This window comes from Mycteria americana, chromosome 4 (assembly GCF_035582795.1).
Source record: "Mycteria americana isolate JAX WOST 10 ecotype Jacksonville Zoo and Gardens chromosome 4, USCA_MyAme_1.0, whole genome shotgun sequence".
In the NCBI taxonomy this organism is placed as follows: domain Eukaryota; kingdom Metazoa; phylum Chordata; class Aves; order Ciconiiformes; family Ciconiidae; genus Mycteria; species Mycteria americana.
Genome location: NC_134368.1, coordinates 46,763,838 through 46,790,717, shown reverse-complemented (window position 1 = coordinate 46,790,717; position 26,880 = coordinate 46,763,838). Strand labels below are relative to the sequence as shown.

Here is a 26,880-nt window from a genome sequence, read left to right as displayed (position 1 = left end):
TGTAAAATAGAAAAACTGAGTTATTAAAAACAAATAAATTTAAACTCATCTTGGTATCATGTCTATAACTGCCATAGTGATCAATAATATTAACACCTCTGGTTACAGACAGCATAGATCCGTAACTGGATAAACATTGAGTTAATGAGAAAATGCAAACTTTCTAGGTATTTCAGCTTTTTCAATAACAATTCTCGAGGCTTTTTTTGTGTCAGTAGTAGATATCACATTCACATAATCCTAAGAACAATAATAACGAGAATGAGTAACCATTTTTAATAATGCTCCTTAACACTTCAATTAATATATACAATAGCATAAACATAAGGAAAAAAAATCTTGTTATATTATTCAAATTCTGTTTTTTCACTTAACTGATCACCTAACTTCACTTAACTGAACACCTCTGTTGTCTTAAATAGCTGAATATTAACATATAAAGTGGTTAACTGAAGATATTAATACCATCGAAGGGCATTTTAGAGACAGGTGGCCCCCTACCAAATACAACAACCCACGTTACAAGAATATCTGAATTTGTTACAAATTTTTTTGCTCTGACCACTGTTTACTACTTTTTTTGGAAGAACACTACCAGCATTCCCATATAAACTTTTGAATGGCTGCTGTGGAAAAAAACAGAGGCTAATAAACAAGCATAAGTGAAATGATACAAATCCTTCTGAAATACAAATTAAGTAAAGACAGATTTTAATGAACAAATTATGGAGTTGATATTATAAATATTTTATGGGAGATTGAATTAAATACTTTGTCTTCAGTGATACTAAGACCATCACATATACCTATCATTATCTGAGAACAGACTTTCTAATTCATGGGGTTTATGACATGTGATGTCAACAACAGTAAAGGAAAAATACTTGATGGAATGAATTTCAATATCACAGATATATCGAAAAAAAAATCCAACTGACAGGCTCAGACACATATAGTCTCAGAATCATACAGTCACAAAATGATACACTTTGAAAGTTTTAAGTGTTATGTAAATGCTAATAATTAGCATTACTTAATGAAATGGTTACTCCTGTGCTATTACAACTTTGTGTTTTGGGTTTTTTTTTACAGTTTATATTAAAAAGGGTTAAATACCAACTTATTATAATATTGCTTACAATATTTACTTTATCATATTATTTGTATAAGATTAGACTAAATTTTCTCACCATAAAACATGTCTTTTACAGTGCTGATTATCTGTATTGTTAAGACTCCAAAGGAAGCTCATTATTCTTTAGTACTGTACCAGGCAATTCAAAACAAAACAAAAAAATTCCTAAAGATTTTAATCTTAAAAGAAAAATAAATCAAAATTAAATATACATATAATATCTGCAAACTAGTCGGTGTAAAATATGTATTTTTTTCTAAAAATATATAGATTTACACAAATGGAAATCAAGAAAGAACTTAAAATCTAATTACATTGTTTTCATTGAACCTTCACATTAGATCTTTGTGATCAACGGAGCCTCATTATCTCATTAACCTTTTGTCTGACTCTCCTGTTAATACAAATATCATTATATTAATTAGTCATTATCAAAGCTACAAGAACTGACCGTCATGCCTGTGCTTAGGAAGATTACTGCTTAGAAGTACAGATCTAAACTGTGGAAGAGCTGTTCATTTGACCTTTAATCTCAATAGTTTTAACTCCATTTACCCCCAATATGCTCAGCGAACGATCTTATTGCTCAAAGGGACTCCTTTCCCCTTTCCCTCACTCCCCAAAATATCAACATCCAAAATGGTGTTGGAAGGTACCACTCCAGTGCCAGCTTGTGGAACAGCAGCCAGCTGAGCAGAGTAAACATGGACTAGTCAATTTGTTTGGAAAACTTTACATTTATATGAATGATACAGAGCAGCAAAAGTAGTGATTGCCTTTGGCACCATAAAGGTTTACAGTGGTTTCCAGATGAAATATACAATTTCCTGACAGACACTTCATCACCAGAAAAATCTCCAGTTGTCCTCCTTCCCCTATCCCAAATTATATTTCTTGATTTGCTAGTCTTGCAGAAAACCTTCTTCAACTTAAGTGGAGTTTTACCTCATTGTGTGCTGAACTGAGCCAAACATGAAGAATCTTAGTATTTTAACTGTTGCAACACACCTCTTCAGGATTATTAACACATTGGAATAGGTAGGGAATGTGTTGACAAGAATATAATTTTGTTAATAAATTAGGGTAAACCAGAACACATGAAACAGAAGAGGAGTAAGTTGGTCAAGGACCTTCTAATGTGCCCAACTCACCAATAATTCTGTCTGCAGGAATTAAAACACAAGTAAACTGCACTTCAGCCTTCTCACTAGTTTAGCTAGTATTTGCTAACTGACTTTTTGAATGACAGAAAAGAATTCCTGAAGAAAAATTTGAAGAAGGAAAAGATGTTGATGCCATGTATTAATGCAGGGATGACACTCCATTTACAAAGTGTTGGGAGGTGGGGGGAGAAATTGGAAAAAAAATTAAAAGAGATGACTAAATAGATATCGTAAGCCAGTTTCCTGGAGAAACACAATAGCAGAGACAACATGTCCAGAAACTGCAAACAAGAACTAAACATCAACGTCATTTAAAGTGTGAAGGATATTAACAACAGAAAGTGGAAAAAAAAGGCTATTAAAAGAAGAATGAATCATATTAAAAGACGGATATTAACAAGAGAAAGTGGAAAAAAAGGCTATTAAAAGAAGAATGAATCATATTAAAAGACAAGTATAATAACCTTGGAAGCTGCATTTGGTGTGATATCGATAGATATGAATATCAGAAAATATTTCAGCATTTTTGGGTAACAGATGTCAAGAAAAGTCAACTATAATAAGAGTTTACGCAACTAACAACTAACAAAACAAAGAATGGTGGCAACAGCAGTGGCCAAGAAACTAGGTCTAGAATATTCTTCAGGAGAAAGTTAGAGTCTGTCAATGCAAAGTAAATCTGGAGGAGAAGATTGAGTTCAAACATGATTCTGGATAGGATTAAGTATCAACATGGAATGACAAATACTGGCAGTTTAATGTGGAAAGGTAGACTTAAGAGTCAAAGATAAATATGCACATTGAAATAACAGGAAAGCATAAGGTCACTCAAAAAAAAAAGACATTAAACTTCTCCAGGGATAAAGCACAGTGGGACCCTTGGACCCTTCATCAGCGGAAGAGAACTGCTTAAAATAATTTAGAAAAAAAATTATATATAGGAAAAAGAGCTAGGATAGGGTATTACGGTTCAAGAGAAGGGAAAGGCCTGTCTTCAGGGCACCAGTAACAATTGCAGTTAAGTTTTGTCCAAGTACAGAGTTCAGGAAAGCGGTCCTTAGAACTTGAACAGATGTAGGAAAATGTAAAGATCAAGAGTTCAAATCCAGATGCCTAGAGTTAACCCACTAAAATCATGGGTAGATTTCCAAATAACAAATGTGCATTTAGAAGCCTACATCAATTACAAAACTTTTAGGGTAGTGCATTTTTTTAATCTTGTATTAAATGCAACATTCTTAACACATCAGACCTATGCACTTATTTTTCCCAGTGTGTGCTCCAGAATGACTAAATTAATACTAAAAACTACTTTATCTGTATATACCTATGTATATATAAAAACACTTATGTGTGTGTATATATATGTACATATAAGAACACTTATTATTCTGCAGATAACATGCTAAACATTCTCACAGGTGAACAGTTCACAGTGCAGAGCAAGTCCTCTGGACTATCTTTACTGCTTTTAATAATTATTATTCATATAGAAGTAATAAATGAAAATTATTATACTTTATTGTTTTGCAAGGTTATTTATAGGAGAAATAAGGAAAAGAAATATAGGAAAAATAAAAGAAAAAAGAAATATTTATAGGAGAAATAAGGAAAAATTATTGCATCTCTTTTTCTGTTAAGCTGTAATACAATATAAAAAAAGTAAAACAGTAACAATAGATCTGCTCAACAAAATCCAAATCCAAGTGTCTTATGATTTGGTAATCAGAACATTTTTCCTTACCATTCACTTGGAGAATATGAGTTTGATAGAGCTTATCATAGCCATCAGCATAGCAGGTGTAATTTCCCATATGAGTTGTGGTAACCTTAGTAATGTACAAGGACCCATCATCTCCAAAATCCTACCAAGAAAGATCAAAAACAAGGTTATCATAATTATGTCTGCATGTCTTCAGTAATTATGCTCGTCATCTTGGCAACAAAGCTGTGATGTAAATATCAAACGTCACAAATATTAAACCAGAATAGTAATCTGAAACTCAAATATTGTATTTGTGAATGGTAGTTGTTTGATCTTGTCACATATATTGTCTCTGTAAAAAGAAAATACAACTTTTATTTTAACAATTAGTTAAACTCTGCAGAAGTAATATGTTTGGTTTTTTATCTATGATAGTTATTTACAGAAGAAAAGCTATTTAGGATTGGATCTGATCAGATAGAAAAACTCAATCTCTGCACAATTTAACAAGGTAAATGACATCTTGTGGAAGTGTGGTCATCCTTTGAAATGAGCAGATACACAGAAAAAAAAAATCCTCATTTTTCTTCAAGTTTGAAGAAAAATGTTTTTAACTTCATCTTTTTATATATCTTTAATTGGCATATAGGTTCTACTGGATTAGAGTGCAAAATTTGACCCTCATTTCAATTCCCAGTTCAATTCTCAGTTCAATTTCAACTAACACAATATCATTTAAAATTTACAAGTTATAAACTATGCCAATTATTGTAAAAATGTATGGAACAATTAATAGTCAGTGTTTTATTTTTCTTTGTTATTTTTCATGCCTGCAAGAACCACCCTAAAATAACAGTCCTAGTTCAATCTAGCTTCTTCCAGTCTATGACTCATAGATTCTAAACTGCTTGTACAAATCCTGCTAGGAGTTGTTTTCTCTACATTATATTCCATGATTTAGTTTTTCAAGGACACGTCTTGACAGTTAGTTTCTTTTCAGTCTCACCTAGCAATCTTTTTATTGTTATATATGCAGTGTATTTACATAAAACAGTGATTAAATTTTTTGAGCAAAGAATATAAAGTAGAAATGTAAAACTATGGAAAATGTCTTTCAGTCTAGTAGATAATTTCTGCTGTAAAGTATTTAATTCAGAAATTAAAGTGTATAAACTAATACGAAAACCATGCAAAACACAGTCATTGTTTCATACTTGGAAAAAGTATACTGGATCTCCTATGGTATGTAGGTCAGCCCCTGTTCCTGAAGGGAACCAATGCTCTATAATTGTATGCCTAGTGTTAAGGTAGTCTATCATAAACTCAGCCACCTCTCTTGTGTATTAAAAAGCTGTTTCAAAGCTTCTCAGTATTCTTATGTATACAATACAGCTTTCTTTTAATTTTTATCCTAAACTTATTCATGGTCAGATTATAGTCATTTTATACTCCTTAACATAAACAGCCTCTACAATAGCCTTTAAAATCATTAAATAACTTAAAATATACTCTCCTTGTGATTAACCACAGGATATGGTACTATAAAATACACACATACACTCATTATAATTATATGCAACACAAATATTCACATACACACAGGCTCACGCATAGAGCCCACAGTATCCAACAGGTGTTCAATTCATTAGAATAGGGATAATCGCCAAGCTACAATATCTACATGTCTCATTAGATTCAGTGATTCATTACAGAAGCACTACTTTTGTAAACTGATTTCAGGGATCTGGTATTCCTGAAGGCAAGTATTACTGGTAAAGACCACAGCAAAGACGACTTTCAGTACATCAGCCTCTTCCATTTCTTTTCACCAGGTCCTGTGCCTCACTCAGCAGCAGGCCCATATTTTCTCTAGTCTTCCTTTTCCTGCTGATATAGCCCTGCAGCCCTGTAGAAGCCTTTCTTGCTGTCCTTCATGTCCCTCACCAGATTCAGTTCCAGGTGGGCTTTGGCTTTCCTAATCCTTCACATTCAAATAGCGTCTCCATGTTCTTCCTGGGTCACCTGTCTTTGCTCTGTCAGGAGCTCCTTGTTCATTAATACATGCCTCTGGATGCCTTTGATTTCCTGTTCATTGTGATGGACCATTCTTGAGCACAGAAGATGTGATCCTTGAAAATCATCCAGCTCTCTTAGACCCCTTTTCTTTCGAGCATGGTCTCCTATGGGATTCTTCCAAGCACGTTCTTGAACAGGCCGAAGTCTGCTCTCCTGAAGTCCAGGGCTGTGCTCCTGCTTTTTGCCTTGCTGCCTCCTCTTAGGCTCCTCGACTATATCATCTCATGGTCACTGCAGCCAAGGTTGCCCTGACCTTTAAGTTCCCAACCAGTTCTTCCTTATTTGTAAGCATGAGGTCCAGTAGAGCATTTCCTTTCATTGGCTCCTCTACCGTGTGTGTTAACATCATGACTGTCTAAGATACCACACTCAAACTAGAGGTAAACATTCAGGCATTACAAAAATGTTCTCCCAGTCTAACTAAATTGTATACTTCTCTAGGGAGTAATCAAAATATGCTGATGTTAGAGCAAAAGGAACTACTACTGCTCAAGGTGAACAGCCACTGCATTGCTTAGGTTTTAATCCACTACTTACGTGATTACATGACAAAAAGACATGTTAATGTTGAACCCTGTAACAGAGAACACAGTACTATTGGCTAACTCATGTCTGAATTGCCAATTTTCAGAACTCTTCAAGTTAACCATACTTTAGAGTCTGGCTAAATGTACCGTTTAAGAAAATAACAAGAGCATCTATACAAGTGACACAAGAACTTTTACAAACACATGTAGTCAGACTAGTGAAATCTCCTGTGATACAGCCACATGCTGTACTTTCCCTTTTCATAGTTCAGACTCAGGCATCTTTCTTTTCTCCTTTTCCATCTTTAAGCTCAAAATTTTACAGGAGCTGGATAGGAGGAAACATCTGGATTACTAACATTATATCTGCAAACAACAGCATAAAGCTCTGAAAGTAAATTCTTCTATTCTACTTGTCAATGATAGAATAGGATATGAGCTCTGGACATCACTGAAACTTTCTCCTTGGTTCTCCTTTGTGACAAAATCTGTCTGTAACTGACTGTGACAAGGAGGAAAAAAAAAAAAAAAAAAAAGAAAGAGTCATAGTTCAGTGAAGGTGGCTGTCCAATAGTCAAAGGAGAGAAAAAACAGTCCCCTCAAATTTAGCACAGAGTTTTCCCTGGGTTCAGTTTTTCCTTTTTGCCTAATGTATGCTTTCTTTGTTATTAATGAAAGAGGAAAAAAAAAAAGGCATTAAAAAAAGGCATTTAAAAAGGTGTTTAAATATGCATCATACCATTAAACCAAAACATTTTTAGAAACACCTCTTTCCTTATATCATATAATATCCCTACTAGTGCCATCCTACCAGTCTGGGATGCATTCCATAGTCCATTTGACCCAAGGTCACCAATTTAAATGTGAATAATAGCCAGAGATCACTGGAGCAGAATTCTTGCAGCAAAGAGACTGAAGCTGCAGTTATATGAAGTATTATAGTTGGATACATCATCTTGCGTTTAAGCAAGAACATGTAATTTAAGAAATTCTTTGCTGAAATTGCCTTAAGCCTTTATATATACATTCTGCAACTGTCCCAGAACTACTGTAATGTCTGTGGAGCTCAAAGGACTGTCTCCCTGTATTAAGGGGAGGAAATATTCTACATTAACTCAGAGATGCTGTTTCTCTTATGCTCTTCAGTTAAACTTTGCCTCCAGTTTATTTAAAAAGCAAGGCAATGTTTAGGTCCTCAGTATCACACCAGTGATAAGCAGCAGATCTTTGCTTTCCTCCATTGTTTTGTGAAAATTAATGAGGTCCAGTAGTGCATTTCCTTGTGGTCTACTTGTGTATATTCCATTTCATATTGAGTAGCAGTTGGCAAGGAAAAAGTACCACAAATATACCAAAGTGTTCAGATAACATAGAGTGATGAATGCATCTGATCGTGTTTTTAGCTATACATGTGACATTATTGCCTGAATGCATGAATCAGTCTGCAAAACCATTTACCATTGCTCCATAGAAAGTTACCGCTGAAGAAATACATTTTTTAAAATCTTGAGAGGGAACCTACAAGGAGATTTACTTAGGAAATAGCTCATGTTTATCAAATCTGTTCTTTAAAAAAACTCTAAGGAAGAGGTTCTACACTTTGCACTTACCTAGCTTCCTTATTATGAAATCTAAATTTATGTTGCTGTAATTTAATTCCATTGTGTATTGCCCTACCTACAAAGCAATTGGAGAAAAACTTTTGGTAGTTTTTTCTTTTTTGATTACAATGAAACTCACATTTAGCCTGTTATCCACTATAACTTCCAGATGTTTGATTTAAGCTATTGTTTTAGATTGTATGCTGATACAAGGGATCATTTTAAGCTGATTTTCCCAAATGGAAAACATCGCCCTTTTCCTTGCTGAATGAATTCCTATACTTTTCCAGCTATTTCTTTAATTTGCTCTTATTAGTCTAAATTAGAGCTATCTTCAAACACAGTTGCAGCCCTTCATAAATTGGTGGCATCTAGATAACATTTACTGAGCTTACAAAGGTGTAAAAATCTGTACTAAAATCAAGAAATAGGATATCTGTGCTATTTCCTCTATCCAGAAGGCGTGTCACTATACTGTAGAAGGAAATCTGACTTTGACTGACCCACATAAAGATTAATATAGAAAAATAGCAAGGCTCACCTGTACTAAAAAGCTGCACTAAAAAGTTTTCATTATCTTTTACACCACTGAAAAGATAATGAGAATTTTTGAGAGGTGCAGAATGTGAGCACCAGTGATGACAACAGGCAGTTGTCGGCATTGAGTGAATTTGAACATGCCAATCAAGACTTGAATATTCTCTACCCAATCCTATAACTTGATAGAGCCAGGGGAGAGACCAGGTCTCTCAAGGGAGATACCACAGGGACATGAGAGAGACTCAATGGTTACACAGGGGACAACTCCAGCAAGAAATAAAGACACTCAAGAAAAGTGAACCAAAGAGACATTTGGGGGAACCCACACCCCAGCCTCAGGACTGCACATCACTCAGATGGACCTGCTATGCTGACTTGCCCAACCTCTGGACTGAGCCACCTCCCATGCTGTAGGACAGGGAGGCCACGTAATGAGCTGCCACACTCACCCACCCCACTCCAGCTTCTCTCCTGGACTGCACCGTTTCTCCCGTGGAACAGGGAAGTTGCATAATTTGTGAAACCACATGTATCCATGATTAAAGTGTTTTGGTATCCAAGCCCATTTAACCTCTGTGCTGTCAGCTTGGTCCTAAAAGGCAACATCCCAGCAGAAAACAGTTTGGTTCCTTTGTGCCTTTATATTTATAGAAGTCTTATATACATCTTATTAAAATCAACTCAATCTTTGTTTCTTCACAAACTTTGTAACCTTCTCTGTAAATTCCTCAAATTCACAGAACAGTCTATCAAAAGCTTTTAAAAACAGAAAGCACAGCTAGAATATCTCACTCAGGGAGCCTGTAAGCTGCACAGTAAAAGAACTTTGATCAAAAATATTACTATGTGCTGCCTTATTCTTACATTCTATCCTTTGAATGTTATCAATGACAAAATACTGGGCTAGATAAACCTCTGGTCCATTATGACCATTCTTACATTCTTCCATGATCTCACCTACTACTTTCCCAGTTTATTGGGATATTTTTTTCAGTCCCCACTGCATTACTTTCCAGTTTTTCTTCTTTCACAGAGAACATAAACTCAATGATTTTATGCTCATATGTCACTCAAGCTGCCTTTCACTATAACATCTTCAGTCTTTTTGTAGACTGAAATTTAAACATGGAAATTGAAATCTAGATGAACTTACCTTTAATTTTTCAGTTTTCTTTCCCTAAACATACTCAAAATATTTATTCAGAAAACATATTTCTCACTGTATTTCTTCATCCAAAGGTATTTGGGCAACTAAACTTCACATGGCACAGCTCTGTGCTTCGGATGATTCTGCTAGTTGCTCATTAAGAGAAGAAAATAGCCCACCTAAAAATTAACCCACCTGGTAAGACTGTCAATAACTTGCCTTTCTTAAGATAATTATAGCTTTCTGTATTAGCACTTCAGTTACACAGACAATATTTCTACCAAGCCTTCAATATGCCATTATGTAAGTTACTACTACAAACATCAAAAAAGAACCCCCTTTAATGCTTAGTTTTTAACTTTGAGTATGAGAACCAATAGAACTGGATTTCCTTTCAAAAAAACCCACTTGAATAACTCCAGCAATCTTCCTAGTTGGATATTTTTTATCTTTATCTCTTTCTAAGGTGTATGAAGCAGTAGTTCAATTAACTTTTCCCCCCTTACTAGCTAAACACGTTTTCAAAGTGTTATTCTTCCAGTTATTAGTGGAAGAAAGAACAGCTCTTCAAAAGAGCCACAATAGAGGTACTTACACTTTATCTAGCAAATGGCTAATATTATTGCTGTCTAAAATTTTTTGCCTAATCTCTGCCAAGGTATTTGTGAACAAAATAGGACATAGGATGGAGTGTATTAACATTTAGCTGCTACAGTGCCGTCTGGAGACTAGTTTAATTTAACATTCCTTATGCTAAGTTGTTAGATATTGCTTTGAAGCACACTTACCTGTTCCAGGCCTTTGACTGGTTCACTGTAGTGTCACGATATCTTTAGGTACCATAGCTATTTTCTAAGTAAATGGATGTCTGTGTTATGGTTTCTCCCTTCTTTTCCATAGAAACCATGGATAAAACATCCCTGTGGCTATTTTACTCAGAGACATCAGTATTTCAATAGGATTCCCACATGACATTGTCATTTCATCACTCAGAGTTTGGGTTTTATGCATGGCGTTGTTGCTGTTGTTGTTTTTTCTGTTGTTCTTCGGGGTTTTTCCGTCCCTAGCTTATTGTTATACTGAGTTCAATGTTTGATTTGTTAATTAAAGCAAACAATTCAATACAAAAAGAACCGAATGTTCTAAGCAGCGTCTGGAAAGGGATGGTAAAGTATAGATAGATTTCTTTGACACTGAATGTTGACATATATTCAGTGTTTTATAGAATAACTCAGAAGCTAAGTCACTGACAAAAAACTGCATCCATACAGACACACACAAGCATCATTGAACCAGAGCCTTCAAACATCAACAGCAATACATACAGAAAAGGGGGTTTTTACCTTTTGAAAAAATATTTGATGACCTTAAAAACACTGCTACAAGCTCAATTTTTGTTAAATAGACTACTGTTCAAATAGAAATGGCACGGTACTTATACAATTAAATCGAGAAACTCTAATTATTTTTGTCATGCATAAAAAAGATAGAGTTGAACAATTATTTTAACAATGATTCCACTGAAATACTGTTCTGTGGAAGGACTTGACATTTAAGAATCATGATACGTGTCACAAGTAACGAGTAAAGGAATATGGAAAGAAAACACCCCTTTGACAATGAATCTTCGCTTAGTTGTCTTAGTGTTAATACAACAGAAACCTAAAGGTGATTTCTGTTTATAAATCAATAATTATTTCCTTCAGTTTTATAACTTGCTTTCATATGCTAATGTTTTGCCTATGAGAGAGTCTATGATCATTTGCCTGCACTTCTTCATTGACAGCTCTAGAAAGACTGTTGCCAGCTCTCCCCACAGGATAATGTATCATGAAACAGACTGCTTAAATTTCTCCATCATCACAGAGACTAGGATTTGTTTGTTTTGTGGGGTTTTTTTAAACCACAGTTAATTTATTGTCAATATATTGCTCTCTTAAATAACATTTTTCTTTTCTTTGCTTTGTATAAAAAGTTTCTGTATTCCAAATCTTGAGTATTCTCTCATCTAGAGATCACAACCTTCCCCCCAAAATGAAAAATATGTCTTTATTTTCCTTTTCACTCATTCCATTGTTCCCTGCCCAAATCTCACTTGCAACACATAACTGAGAATTCAGTTCAGAGAATTTAAGAAGGCCAAAAAATTGAATTAGGAATGCAGTGTAGATTTAGGTGATCTGAAGCCATTATATCCAAAATTGACAGAAGACTTTTTAATATTTTTTTAAATCAGAGAACATGATTCTTCTAGAAAAGAAGGCCTAACTCCCTCACAAAATAACTTTTGATCTAGTGCTTAGAGTCCCAAGTAGCATATAGGTATACCATAGTTAAATCATTAACGTACATAATACAAACTAGCGCTTTGTACCTGGGTCTTCCACATCAGAGTGATCCAAAGGGTTCATCTTGAACTCAAAAAACAGGAAATATTTTTTTTCTGGTTTTTATGTGGGGTTTTTTTGTTTGTTTGTTTTTGTTGTTTGGTGGTTTTTATTACTTTTTTTTTTTAATCTTGTAATTTTTTAGGCCTAGATGATAACTTTCTGAACAGCATTTTAGCCTCAGCTTTTTACACTGAGATCCAAACATTCTATAAAACTGAACATACTGTATTTAAAAGATCTATGAACTGGTTAAGAATCTTCTTTTGAGATTTCCCCTCTGTAAGCTCTGGCAGCTGATGAATTCTGTTTTTCCTGGAACACCAGCAAGCACCAGTACCTCAACATTGGTACATAGTAAAAAGTCATTTTTGTGCAGTTTACACTTACATACTTTCACAGTACTGATTTTATGGGGCCTGTTTTATGTAAGTCAGAAGAAACAATTAATACAATCTTCTTCTTATGGCCTTAAAATTTTCAGCTACTAAAGAACTTTAAAATATTACTCTTAACTCCAAAACTCCACACTTTGGGGAAAGGGAAAGGGAAAGGAAAAGGAAGAAGAAGAAGAAAAGGAAGAAGAAGAGAAAAAGAAGAAGAAGAGAAAAAGAAGAAGAAGAGAAAAAGAAGAAGAAGAGAAAAAGAAGAAGAAGAGAAAAAGAAGAAGAAGAGAAAAAGAAGAGAAAAAGATAACAAGGACAATAAGAAAAGAATACAGCAATGAGGACATGAGAACTGGAGATGTGAATTCTTAGTTGTGTTATCCTCAGACAGAAAAAAAATAGCTTACTGGGTCCTTAATAAATGGAATTAGCAAGCACCAAATATTTTTAATTAATATCTTTTTTGATTACATATGAAATCTGTATTTCTATTTGCAGTCTTTGACAAACCTAAAACAAAGAAGAAAATTATACTGGTTGGTATATTTTTTACTGACAGTTAATACACTAGCTCAGTGATAATGACAACAGAATTTGGGTGGGGATTTTCCCCTCCTCCTTTTTAAAGAGAAATCTTGATTTTCTTATGGGAAAAGGAAAAAAAAAAAATCATCTGTCTCTGAACTGATCAGGAAAATAATTTGCACCTGAGAACTAAAATTTTGCATTGGTCTGCTATGGAAAAGCTGCATCAATAATTGCAGCCATCTAGATATGTTCAAAACAACACTTGTTTGCTTGTAAAACACAGCTAGTACACATAGTCCCTTTCTTTTCCTATACATCCCTCCATGCTTTCTTCATTTGATTTCAGTCGACTCATGGAAGTACCAGTAATAATAATGTTGCATTTTTGTTCATATTTTACATATTTATTTTTCAGTATCTGTAACTTACTTTATTACAAGGACACAGAGAGTAGATAACATTTTGTGGGTTAACTTGAAACATTTTTAAAAGTAATTATTGATGTATGCTTGGTTTGTCACATAAATTCAGCTCAGGCTTTCCATGCTAATGTCAATTTTACAACTCCTACTTTCCAAGTAATCAGTTTCTCTGTTCATGTTGGCAGAGCAATGGAACTTTGCAGTTTGCTACTGCATGTCAGGAATAAATTAAATTCTATAAAGAAATCTGAGAACAGTTGCATTTGGCACAAATCCAAGATTTTTTAAGTTTTCCTTCTAGCTCAAGAGGGAAAACAAACCCTAAATTTCCTAAGCACAAATTTTGCATACCGTCTCTCTATCTCATATTTTACAGCTGCAATAAGAACAAATCGTGGATCTAGTGTAAATCCACTGGTTGAAGAACCAGCCTCACAGAAAATTGTAAATCAAGTCAAAGCTTAAAGAAAGAAAGAACACAGTGTAATATAGTAAGTAGTAGTATAGTATATACAGTAGAAAGTGGCAGGATCTTAAAAGAAACTCTATTCTGAAGAATGTAACACCAGAGAACAGTTTGCGGTTACTAATGCAGGCTAACTTTAGTCAAGGGAAATTAAACTTCCTAAGCTTCTTTTACAGTCAGATGAGAAAGCTAAAGGTAGGAAAATCCTTTCATGGGACAGTTCAGTAGATTTGGTTTTGCTCATTGCTTTGAGTTATTGTCTACCTCTCTCTGTTGACCATGGAAACAAACTTCCTACCTACAATTAGACATTGTATTTCATTGGTCCCTCTGTTTCTTGACGCTGGGGAGTCTGGAAAAAAAGGATTAATCTTTACAAGGGTATTTTTCAGCACAGCAAGGTAGCCTTGCTAGCATCACTCTACTGCCAATGGGGAAAAAGGTGATCAACCACTGAGTAATTCAGAACACCTAAGTAATCTCAGAATTTGAGGAAGTCTTCATGCATCTCTTCCTAAGCTTGTCTTACAAATGGTCAATGCAGAGATCACCCTCTGTTATGTCTTCCTAAAATAAGACTTTGTAATGCATGAGCCCTGACCACTAGTTGAATTGAACAGGATTTGTCTGTATTTAGCAAATCTGAGAAAAATATTATCTCTCTGACTATAAATGAATAGGATAACGCTGTACCTACTTAAATAAGTAGAGATGTATGATTTTTCCTTTATTCTCTTGGATACAGTAAGGACTGCGGTTTCACTTCATGAGGAACTAGTAACATCTAATAAATGGTAACATCCATTACTCTATGGAAAACATGCAGCAGCTTTCTGCTTTTCAAACTATGTCAGTGGATTAAAAATTGGTTTGCTATTTTGAAACCTAATAATGTTACAAGTTTCCTAAGAACCTGCAGAGGCACTACACAGAAAAGTGCCATAAAACCCCTCACTCCTAGATCACCAGATTTGGATCTTGTATACAGGAGATATGAACTAGACATATGTAACAGTTTTGCCAAAGTACTAGAGCTGTTGAGGCTAGCCAGAAAACATCACTAATCTTTTACTTCTCAAAAACCTCTGTAACTTTATGCTATCTTGCTATGAATCTGCAATAATGACTGCTAATTTATTTAGACATTCAAAATCTCCAACTGGGTAGATACAGTGTATTTTAAATGGAAAATTCAGCATGCTCTGATACAGCTGTCTTTTTTATTGGTTCATGTTACACACAGAGATCTTCAGAATGACTCACATACCATTTAACTTCTACTCCTTTTTAAGAAAACAAATTGTTATATAATCAGATTTAATCAGATAAAGCTATTTGACATTTTCTCATATATTTTTCAATTTAACATCATAACCAGTGACATGAATTTATAATAATTACCCAATTACCACAGTTTATTACAATTCCCCCAAACTGTTATTTTTTTTTAAATTGGTTTTAACTGTACATGTATTTATTATTACACTCCAAGCTAGATCTGCAACAAGAAACTAGCTTTGCACTGTGCAGTTTACTTGTATCAGATCACATTCCAAAGTGATATCTAAGTCCTAGGAGGCCCCAAAGAAGCAGAAGTACTGACACAATTTATGCTTTAAGTTGCCTCAATTTAGGGTCAGATTTGTGGAATGAGCTTGGCAAGAGCATCCCCATTTCTACTTTCTTTCCTTAAACACATTTTATTTCGAGGAAGAATGCAAAGAAATCATTGAATACTTCCTAAATTTTCCTCATTCTAAAAACATCAACTCTTCATAATTACACTGGGATAAGATTGAACTTATTTCAACCACTTAGCTTACACAAATATGCAATCACTTAGCTTACAAGCACTTTTGTTTTAAATTTATAAAGTTTATTGGAGTTTTTGATCTTCCTATTGCATAAAATACTGGGTTTCCAGTTTAGTTTCATGAGTACAAACCCCTTTTCTTATGTTGGCAATAATTCATATCTTTGATTCCTGAACTGTGCTCATCTTAAAGTAGTAGAACTCATTTTATTTCACAGAAATAAATTTCTCAGGATGTTTCTTTACAAACTCAAGAGTATCTACAAACAATATAAAAATAACCCTTTATACTTTCATATTACTAAATTTTTCATCCAATTTTCATCCATTCCATCCCATGTATTTCTGAACTATCCAGGAGTGAGACAGACAGGCAGGTAGGGTGTCTTCAAGCTTTATGCAGTCTGCAAAAGCTCTGCAGGATAAATTTTGTTTTATTACAAACTACTCTGTGTACATGTGATAAACCAAGCAACGGGCAACAAAATACCTTGTCAAACACATACAGCTTTCAAATATCTTGCAGACAAAACTACCCAAGACAAAAAAGATAGAGATTGGTAGGGAATCTCCTACTATGTGGTAACTGAAGAGGAGATACGGGGAAAAAAAGAAAAAATAGACCTAGTAACTTCAAACCTGATTTTGAAAATCAGAACGACTCACTTCAGGTTATTCTTAGGGTACAAAGGAAAAAAAAAGCATATTGTAACTTGAAGAGTTTTCTTTAAGATGATCTCTTATTTTATATGCAGCATTAATGTACAATCTCCAGACAACAGTAGAAAGAAAATAGGGCCAGTCACACACTTTACTTGGATTATTAATAGAGTGTCATTTGTGTCTGTTATCAAGGACGTTATGTAAGAAACTGGCACATGCATGCTTAGAAAGATTTTGAATGGAATTCCTATACAAAAGACTTTTTTTGAAGTATACACCTGAATACATAAAACAAAGTGAGTGACATCGGTCCACGGCCATCCTTTGCTCTTTGCTTATAAAATCAAAATATTGAGAGCTTGAATGCTAGCACAACAGCTTCACTTAACAAGGGTCTAGCCCAGATTGACACATTCAATACTCATGAAAATATTTTTCTTTGAGCCTTTTCAGCAAACAGGAAATCCCAGTTAATCTGAAGTAAGCACTTAGTATGAGCTGGAGTACAACAAGAAAAGGCTGAATTACACTAATAAAAAATTGAAAGCTGAGACAATTTACATTTAATACCAATCTTATTTATCTGCAAGCATCACACACACATTGCCTTTGCTCAAACCACTAATACAACATTACATGTTCATCAGTCTAATCTTTTATCACAAGAAAGCTTTACTAGGCAAGATCAATTCCTTGATGTCAATGAAAGAAAAGACACTTCAGTGTCATTGGCAGCACCCTCAAGACTTTCACTGTAAACACTGAAACTAGTTATGTAGGAACAATTATCTTTTTTTTTTCTTTTCCCCTCTCTACGTAAATGAATTGTAATGATACATTTTAGTGATAGCCTTTGTATCCTCCAGTCATAGTTTCTGATCAGGTAAACTGTAAGCCATTGCAAGAAGATAAAACAAGATAAATTACAGTGTTCAGAAAGTTGCCTTTAAAAAAAAAAAGTTTTATCATGTGGTGGCACTGACAAACATATTTTCTAGAGCTGTACCAAGTATGACCTCTATTCTTTTACTAATATGAACCCAAGATGTTATGAGGAAAGTTAATAAGCCTACAGGTATCATGTATTTTGATGGTTGTTCATATACAAATACAATAGCATAATGCTGAACTAACAAAATCTTTTATTTTCTACACATTATGAGCAGTAAGATATTTATGTTTCTCCTTTCCAGTACATGTCTTTCTGTTAGATGTAGTCACAGAAATAAGGATGGAAATTCCCCATTTCCTAAAGGGATTGTGAATAGTGGTCATTAATATTTTCTGGCTGTTATTAACAAAGTAAATAAATCTTGCTGATATTTAGCAACTTTGTTCTTATTAAACACTCACAACATTTGTGATACATATAAAGTTTACCATATCCTGCTACTTGCAAAATTCTTGGTAAACTGTGTATTATTTTGAAGCAAACTGCCTAATTCAGGTACACGTGTTTCCTATGCATTATAACAGTTTTAAAAAAATCAAACACAAGTACTTTCAATTGCACAGTTGAAAATACGACCATAAACTCCAGTTAAACAAAACAATTCTATAAAATATTTATATGCAAATCAGCATATCACACTGAGTCATGACCATATTCTTGTGCTCTCTTTGAAATGAGAGCAACAGGTTCTCTCTTCTGTGAGACATCCACTGCTTCAATTTTACCACTGCTGTGCCAATCATAATAAGTAATCCTCTTTTGTTGCAACAATAGATAAATCTTTGTTAACAGACTTCAGGTTTCTATGGGATCTATCAAAAAATAATTTTACTTCTCAGTACACCATTATTGTTTACATTTGTCTCCTGTATTTAATTTTTGCTTTTCTAAATACTGCTTTCTGTAATGGGCCCAAAAATTCACTAGAAGTACAAGTCCTTTATGAACCATGAAGCTATTTATACTATACCTTCTTTTTTCACCTTTGTTCCACGCTTTCATATTAAACAATGGGACAGCACTATTCATTGGAAAGCTTCTATGCTACTGTCACCATATATAAATGTATTACTGAAAAACCATCATACAAATTTTTCTTATATACAGTACAGTCTTACTTTGGAAGACTGAAATGCACAGAAGTTCTTTTTCTATTGCTGATCTCTCTAGCTAACCCTTGGTTTCAATTATATATTACTCTAATTATAACCCTATCATCAACAGTTGCTAACTGATCATAGAATTCATGTCAGAAATAAGATCTTTAACACAGAAGGGTGGGAGAAAAGGTTGCTTTTTTTCCCTGCCTTCCTTCTACTATAATTTAAAATGTTAATTTTTTAACACCCACAGCTTAAACTTCAAAGCCTTTTTCATGAATGAATTTCTTGCCTGATGTTAAAACTAATGTATATCATAGAAAAAACATGAAGGCAAAACAGGATTTCAGTCATCTTTCATTAACTATAAGTGACAATAGCAGGAACTTCACAGAATTCCTAAAATTTGCCAAATTGCTGCACAAAATTTAAAACATCTTATAGACAAAAGTGGTATGGCATTGATATTTTACTGTGCCAGAGTATGGCAATTCCATTTTATTTCTCATTAGCATAAACAGGTCTGCAAAGACAGACTTTTGCCTGGAAGGAGCACATACTCTACAAAGGAAGATATAGTCTCATCCCAGTTAAGTAACAGGACAATTTGAAATGAAATGCGTAACTATTGCTGTTATCAAAATTCTTAAGAATAAGTGGACACCCAAATCTGATTTTAAACCAGACAAGATAACCTGCTTCAGATGAGAGTGGACAAGAATGTCTTCTTTTACTACGATACTCTGAATTTTATTTTAGGTTAAAAATTTTTTCTTTTTTTTTTTCTTCAAGCATTCAATATCTATATGAAAAGACTTAACACTGGAAAACATTAAGATATTTTCCTTAGAAAGTTCTAGAAGAAAAATGTTAATCATCAGCAAAACAAAAACATATTTGGTAAGTATTTTGGGGTCAAAAATCCAGTCACTTCTATCTCATTTTACCTGCAAAAGTATAATAAAGAATGCAGATTCAGTGATCCTCTGTAAATTCACCCGAATTTTCCTTACTCTAGGGTAAGATAAATTTTTATACCAAACCGAACTAGATATTACTTGGGAACACTGTTTCAACTTCTCTACTTCTGGTTGGAGTTTGAAGTGCTACAATAGCCAGGCATACATGAAAGAAGAATTAGATGGACAACATTGATGCATCTGTTCACCAATTCACAAATGCATCTTCCTTTTTGTAATTCCCACCCACTTTGAAGAGTACGTCTCCTACATTCTTTAGCAGACTAGCTGGAGCCCAGAGCGAGCTTCAAAGAAAAAAGTAATCCTGTGAAGAGCAAGAAAGACTGAAAAGCTGATTCTCCATCAGGGCTTGGCAGAATGTTTTGGAATGTAGAAAATAGAAAATGGAAGCCTTCACCTCCAGATATATAAAGTCCAACTCAGGCAAGTAACCATCAAAATACGTTGTTACTGTACAAATATTCCAAAGACTGTGTAAAAATGTATGGTTGTGTCAATCTTATTACCTGTACAGCATTGCCAAAATGAGAGTCAGAAGACAGAGCAGCAAACATAACAAAAGGCAAAAGGAGCCCAGCTGAGAATAGCCAGAAGGAGGCTGTAGAGATGACCATCCTGAAGACTTTTTCTTCAGCTCAGGCTTGAAGCATGACCAGACGATGGACGGAGAACAAGCACCATTGCTTTATTGAGCAATTGTTCTCAACGTTTCCAATGTTCCAAGGTTTTCATGATCATGACATGTAAATTTGTCACAGTATTAATTTTGGTAAATGTAAACAAATAAAAATTATTAAAACCCTGTAAAATATACTACACTTAAAATTCAGCATTTTAGCTATATTTAGATGTGAACTAGAAAGAGAAACCTACACAAAAATCAAGCAAAACTGCAGGAACCATTAAAAGTACTGAGAGATAAAGGCATTGCCATAATTCATACTAAATTTATGAAAACTTTTAGTTTATTTTATCTCCCCTTTTTGTTAAAGAATAATGAAAACACTTTGGCAATGGAGACAAAGGCTACTTATATCTGAATAGAAAGAGTTCTGAATGCAAGCTTTTGAAAAAGGAGCTCTAGATTATCCAGATGACTGTATAAAAACGGTATAAAAATGACAAGGAAAGGAAGAATACACAGGAAGGTGATAACATTTACATATGGCATAGAACTTTGGGTGATGAAAGAGAAATCGGTCCGTACTAAAGCAGATCATCAAGAAAATTTAGATATGAATGGATATATACTAATGGGAGTATGGGTAGATAGATCACTGAGCAGTTGGATTCAGAGAAATCTTAAATGTCATAATTTGAAAAGCGTGGCAGACATACCATCTGTTGTAATCCTGTCAGAGCTCACAAATTAAGCAATCTTGATCTGGATAAGTAATTTGCTTCATGTCACTTTCATAAGTAGCAGTACCGGTGATCTTACAGGTGGGTGGCAATTTTCTTTTTGAGTCAGTACTCAGTCAATACCTTCGTACACTTCTGGAGGATGTTTTTTTAATTACTATTATTTTTTTAAATATTACAAATGCCAGTTGAGCCAAAGTCCCAATAGGTAATTATGTCCTACCTATCTCAGTTCTTTCTCCTGGGATGCTTGGGAGGGAGGGGCAGAAAGGGTTTCTTTTTTTTGGTGTTTAAGCAATTGTGCCTCTCTGTTCAGACCTTGGGTATCAAAACACTTTTGTCACTGGTGATGTGGCCCTCCTATTTAATGTATTACAGCAACGATTTGAAAGTCAGGGCTGTGAGCCACAAGAGGCCATTACTAACAAAGCATCTTTCTCATGCTTTTAAGAAGGACTGACCTTTCCTGCTAGCTGTAGCCTAGTCCAGGTTGCTCTTTTGAGACTTCTTTTCTAAAATAATAACCTGAAAAGCTTAGTATTCTTTTTGCATCCTGTAAAACTCTTTCACACAATTCTTATCCAAGCTGTGGAAAGCATTAAGTCTAGTAGGATAGCAAAAGTACCGCAAAATGACCTGGACAAGTTCGAAAAATAAATATCTAACTAGCAATAAAAGCATTCAGAAATGATGCTGATTCTAACCCAGCTGAGGGAACGTATACTGCCGAAAAAAATGAGAACAGTAAGTTTATAACGGTACATAAATATCAAACTGCAATTTTTTCATGCACTAATCAGAAATTAATAGCACAAGCTGAATTTGCTAGTACCAGCAATATAGAGTGCAGACATAGCCTGCATCTCTCTATATACACATTATAGAAAAGAATAGATAAATCAGTGAATTTGAACTGAAAATAAAGGGTTGGGGGAGAAAGATGCTATGGTAGTGAAAAGACACTTACAAAAATTCTGTGGTCAGCTTATAACAGAATAGATCAAATAGCTTTCCGCTAATTTTAAAATACAGGGAAGACAGGCAAGAGTGAAAAGAAAGGTGGGTGTGATAGAAGTTCTAGTGTCTCTGAAAAAAGAAGTAAAAGTTACTATAGCAGAAGGACAATAATAAACAATGCTTGTATGAATAATATGGTAGAAAAATCAAGATGTATTTAAAAGACAACTTGCTGAAAGGAAAACATTAATATAAATTAAATCCTTAGCTCTGTACCTTCCTTAAAATATTTCCATGGTTCTACAGCATCTGCTAATTAGTATTTACTATAGAAAACTTAAAAATAGAACAGGCAGAGGCAGATATAACTATATTGTAAAATACCAAAAATAATGATAATGCAAATCAAGTAAGTTGATATTTGCTGGTTTTATATTCTAAGTTTACTTTTAGAAATTTCTAAATTTTTTACAAAAGCGTCACTGATGTATTCTGGAATCCCCAATGAAACTAGAGAGAATCAGCTGCAACGTACAGGAAAGTATGTCTACAGAGAACAAGAATAACAATGTTTTGAACACCTTTGATATGCCTATATTTCAGCTCACACAGAAGATCCTCTTAAACAGCTAGGAGTACAGAACTATCATTTCAGCTTCTCTTCCGAAGATGTGTTCAATGTGCTGTGTTAAGAAATTGGTTTGGAAGAACCAATCAATTCAGAAATCCACGATATCTCTTTTATTTTATTAACAGTTTCTGTCTGTAGATGTCAAAACTGTATAGTGCTGCCTTCCAGGTAGTTTAACATGGCTTGCCTGGGGTTATTTTCAAGGATTCCTTCAGGGCGAGAGGGAATGGATGTACATGTTATATTACCACCTTTGACTGTCACAAGGCCTTTCATTTTTAACTTCTGAAAAACAAACAGGAAAACACTAACAGACTCAGCTATTTTGGATATGACTAGCAGAAATAGCTCTAGAGCGCAGAATTATGAGTACTGCAAGACAAGGGACTCAGCTCTGCAAGAAGCAATTACTTTGTCCCACTCTCTCTCTGATAGGAAAAGGGCCAGATCATGATCTCAGTTACACTGTTGAAAGTATGAGAGTAGATTATGGGCCACAGAACATAATTCTGTTCACCTTTGAAATCAACACTTTCATTTCTAATGAACATAAAATGAAGCAGACTGATCTAGCACAAGAGAAGAGAAAGCACGTGAGGATCTCAATGCTTCTTCATAAAGAGAGAATCATCAGCTGGCTCAAAGTTAAAATAGTCCCCACCATAAAAAGATGTACATAATAAACTGTATCATAAATTCTGTGGTATTATAACTTTGATTAAGGCAGAGTTATAGAACTTGCATGTCCAGATTATTTTAATGGGAATCAGTACTTGTGAATGAAACCTCATCACAATCTTTTTCACTGTGCTTCATTAACCCAGAAGAGTACAGATCAACACTGGTACCTGGTTTAAATGTGTCTTTACAGTGTCATGAAAACATGATGTACAGTCTAAACTAGCATTCATCATGTCATCACTAAAATAAATATTTTAATAGCTTCAATATTCAAAACAAATAAAACATGCCAAATCTTGCAAGTCTTACATGTATCCAAATTTTCCCTTTTGTGTGATTTATCCCACTGCTAAAGAATTAATTAGGACTCAAAATCAGATTCCAAAAAAAGGGAAGAGAAAAATAAAGGATGGAAGAGATCTGAATGAGATGATTGCACTGGTGGTCAAGAGCAAATACTTTTGGCACATCTATAAGTAAACAAAAAAGCATTAGAGATTTGATAAAGCTGATTGGCATCTTTGACAATAACTATTTTCACTTTACTTTTAAGATGGAATAGAGAAAAAAAATTGGTATTTGACCCATTAAATAGAAGAGAAAAGGTAATAATACATCCTACTTAAAAGAAAGACTGTGTAACAGATAAAGGGCAATTCAATACAGATAAAAATAGAAACGTGCTGACTTTGACGAGTCACTGTTAATCAAATCCAACCACTTCATTAAAAGATTCAGTAGAAAAGGTATAAGAGATGTAACAGATGGGTTTAAGAGGTGTCATAAGCATGATGTATGAGGAAAACCTGCAACTAGGCTGTTAAAGTGAACTTCATATATCCAGGTTGTAACACACACAGAATACCGGTGGACCACATAGAAGATATAACACTGCAATTCCTGCATTGCAATTTAACTATTATTTACCAAGGAAAGTTCAAAATAAGCTGATCAGGAACCAGTTTTTGTATTGAACAAGATTGGTAGCTTTTTGACTACGGTACTATGACTGACCAGTCTGATTTGTTCATGTTGGACTATGAGTTACTGTCTTCCAAAAAGGAAGAGGTTAGGAGCATCATCTCTGAAGGCAAAGGCAAAGGGAAAGAGGTTCTTGTGTTCCCTTCACGTCATAGGACCCCTACACTTTCCCTCACACAGGGGTGAGAGAGTCACAGCAAAAACTCCACAAGATGAGAGGGGCAATGGCAAAGCTTCAGGGAGGATGAAACCCTCCTAAGGAATGAAGCAAGACCACGCAGAGCTTGCTGCAACAATTCAGAAAGTCACTGAGTTGACTGAAGCCAATCCTGGAAGCAGGCTTTCCCTCTTTTAGGACACTGCAGAAAGAAGAAATCTGTTTATATGAATTTCGAAGTTCTATTCTGTTTTGCCTATTAATCCTCAATTTATTTAAATTTTCTCTAGTTTATATCCTAATAAAATTTTTTGAGATTTTTTTTACTTGTAAGAGTTGTTGTCTTTGGACAGCAGAAAAAAAGATTGAGGCATGTTTCCCTGACATTTCTGGCTCACCTGGGATAAATACAAACACACACAAAAATAATTCTTGTCAGACAGGGCATTTATATTTAAGACCATTGCCTTAAAGTCGTAACTGTGTCGTACTAAGAACAATTTAACCACACATAAAGAGAAGTTTGTACATAGGTCCACTCTATCCCATGGGAGAAGACAATGTGAAAAGGAATAATTCATGAGGTTCTCCTGAGAATTTTCTTAAGACTAAAAAAAGTGGGAAAAAAGGATGAGAAGTTGGAAGGAAAACAAGACAGCAGATGTCTGGAGTCCTTTCTAGGAAATATGCTTAGCATTTTGGGCAATCTGAAAACATTTCTGTCATCAATTGCTGAGCAGAACTCTCCAGAATGGAAGGGAGCATGTTCTTCAGAGGACATTAGTTTTTAATGGCATCTCTATTATGGTGTTTTGGGGTTGTGGTTTTTGGTTGTGGTTTTTGTTGGCAGGAGGCAGGGGGGGATATATAAATAAGAGAATGCAAACTGTTGAATGATACCAAAAATGTGAAAGTTGTAATCTGTAAATTAATTTTAACAAGATGAATAAATGAGAAGTTTTGAGAGAAAGATAATCTATACATAAGTTCAAAAACCCCAAAATGAAAATATTACATGCTTCCCATGAAGGCAGCCTAAAGAAAGATATTATGAGCTTTTATCAAAAAGTGAAAGTTGAACTACACTCTTTAAAAAAAATTATTAATTTAAGTATGTTAGCAGATGTTAAACATACATGAGAATTACTTTCTGTAATGAATAATAGGTTAGATAAAACATAAAGAGGTAAGTGGAAATACAGATAAGAAATTTAAGATGCAGGATAACAACAGGAAAAAAAGCCTTTCTAGATGTATACTAAAATATCAGCAAAATGTCCTGTGATATCAATTCTGTAGTGAGTCACAGCATAATTATATTACAATTTAAGTTAAGTAAAATTTGCAGAGGCATACAATTTTTCATGGTTTCATTCAGATGGATGCTGATTATCCCTGACTCCCATCAGTTTCAATAAGAGAAGGATCAGTAGCAAGATGCATTACTTCCACAAATAGTAACCATAAGTACCATAAGAAGAGTTGAGGAGTAGTAAGGACTCCTAAAATTACCAACTGGATATTATCAGCAACATTATTAATATCTGACCACACACACAATAGCATTCTCTAGGTTATTTTATCATTTTTCACATGCACTACTTAAATACAATTTTCATTATCATCCTTTGAAAGTCAAACACTATTTCTTAGTATTTCTTTAAAATGTCTTACAGTATATAACACTATTCATTATTTAAGACTGGCTCTTAGCCACTCCATAGTTGACAGCCTTAGACATATACCCTGTATACTTTCAGTAGAGGAGTAGGCTATTTTTCAACAAAATAGAAATTCAACAGTCACAATTTGAGTTCAGACTTGGACTCTTTTGCTTCTTCTTGTTGCATTTTTCCATTTGGCAAAACACTAGGACATTGTTCTGAGTTTGACCCTCCCTGAAGTGAATAGCTTAACTCATATTGAGAACTGCATAGTGCAAAAAATTAATTTCTAAGTATGAGCACTTGCTATGATCTTGCAAAATCATATTGTCACTACTGCTTAGTCTGATTAGTTTCCTATGTATGTGCTGACTTCTGGTTATGATGATCTCTGACTCATTTTGCTTAAAAAAAAAATTTATGTATCTTCCCAGGTCAGTGCTTGTCATGTTTTTTCAGAAAGGGTACTACTATTTACACAACATTATTAGTCTTGAGATGCACAGATGTGGTTCTTGTATAACTGAGTAAATTAGTAATTCCCAGAGTTACATAAACATGATTGTAGTTTATAATATAACCATAGTAAAGCCTAGAATACACTGCCTCAGGGGACATCTTAAATTATACAAGGACTTAGGGCTTTTGAACGTTTAAAATTGCCTGAATAAGTACAACACATTATTTGGTGGTTAAATTGCGACATAAACTGGATCACACTATGTTGAAGTTAATATTTATTTAAGTACTAAATTCATTTTCCATAGTGAAATATAAAACTCCACTCTTTTTTGTCCAATTATTTTTCTTTTCCCCAAGGTTTTATTTTTATTACGTTGCCTGAATGGATACTAAA

The 26,880-nt window shown here is 34.3% G+C and overlaps 1 protein-coding gene across 3 annotated transcripts in view; it reads right to left on the bottom strand.

The window, feature by feature from the left end:
- The window catches only part of FSTL5 (follistatin like 5), a 309,868-nt gene that overhangs the window by 74,775 nt on the left and 208,213 nt on the right, over positions 1-26,880 (bottom strand). For all 3 annotated transcript variants that reach the window (XM_075499250.1, XM_075499252.1, XM_075499251.1), the window contains exon 7: positions 4,043-4,163. In XM_075499250.1, coding sequence (XP_075355365.1) covers positions 4,043-4,163 — 121 coding nt within the window. The remainder of the gene's footprint in view (positions 1-4,042; positions 4,164-26,880) is intronic.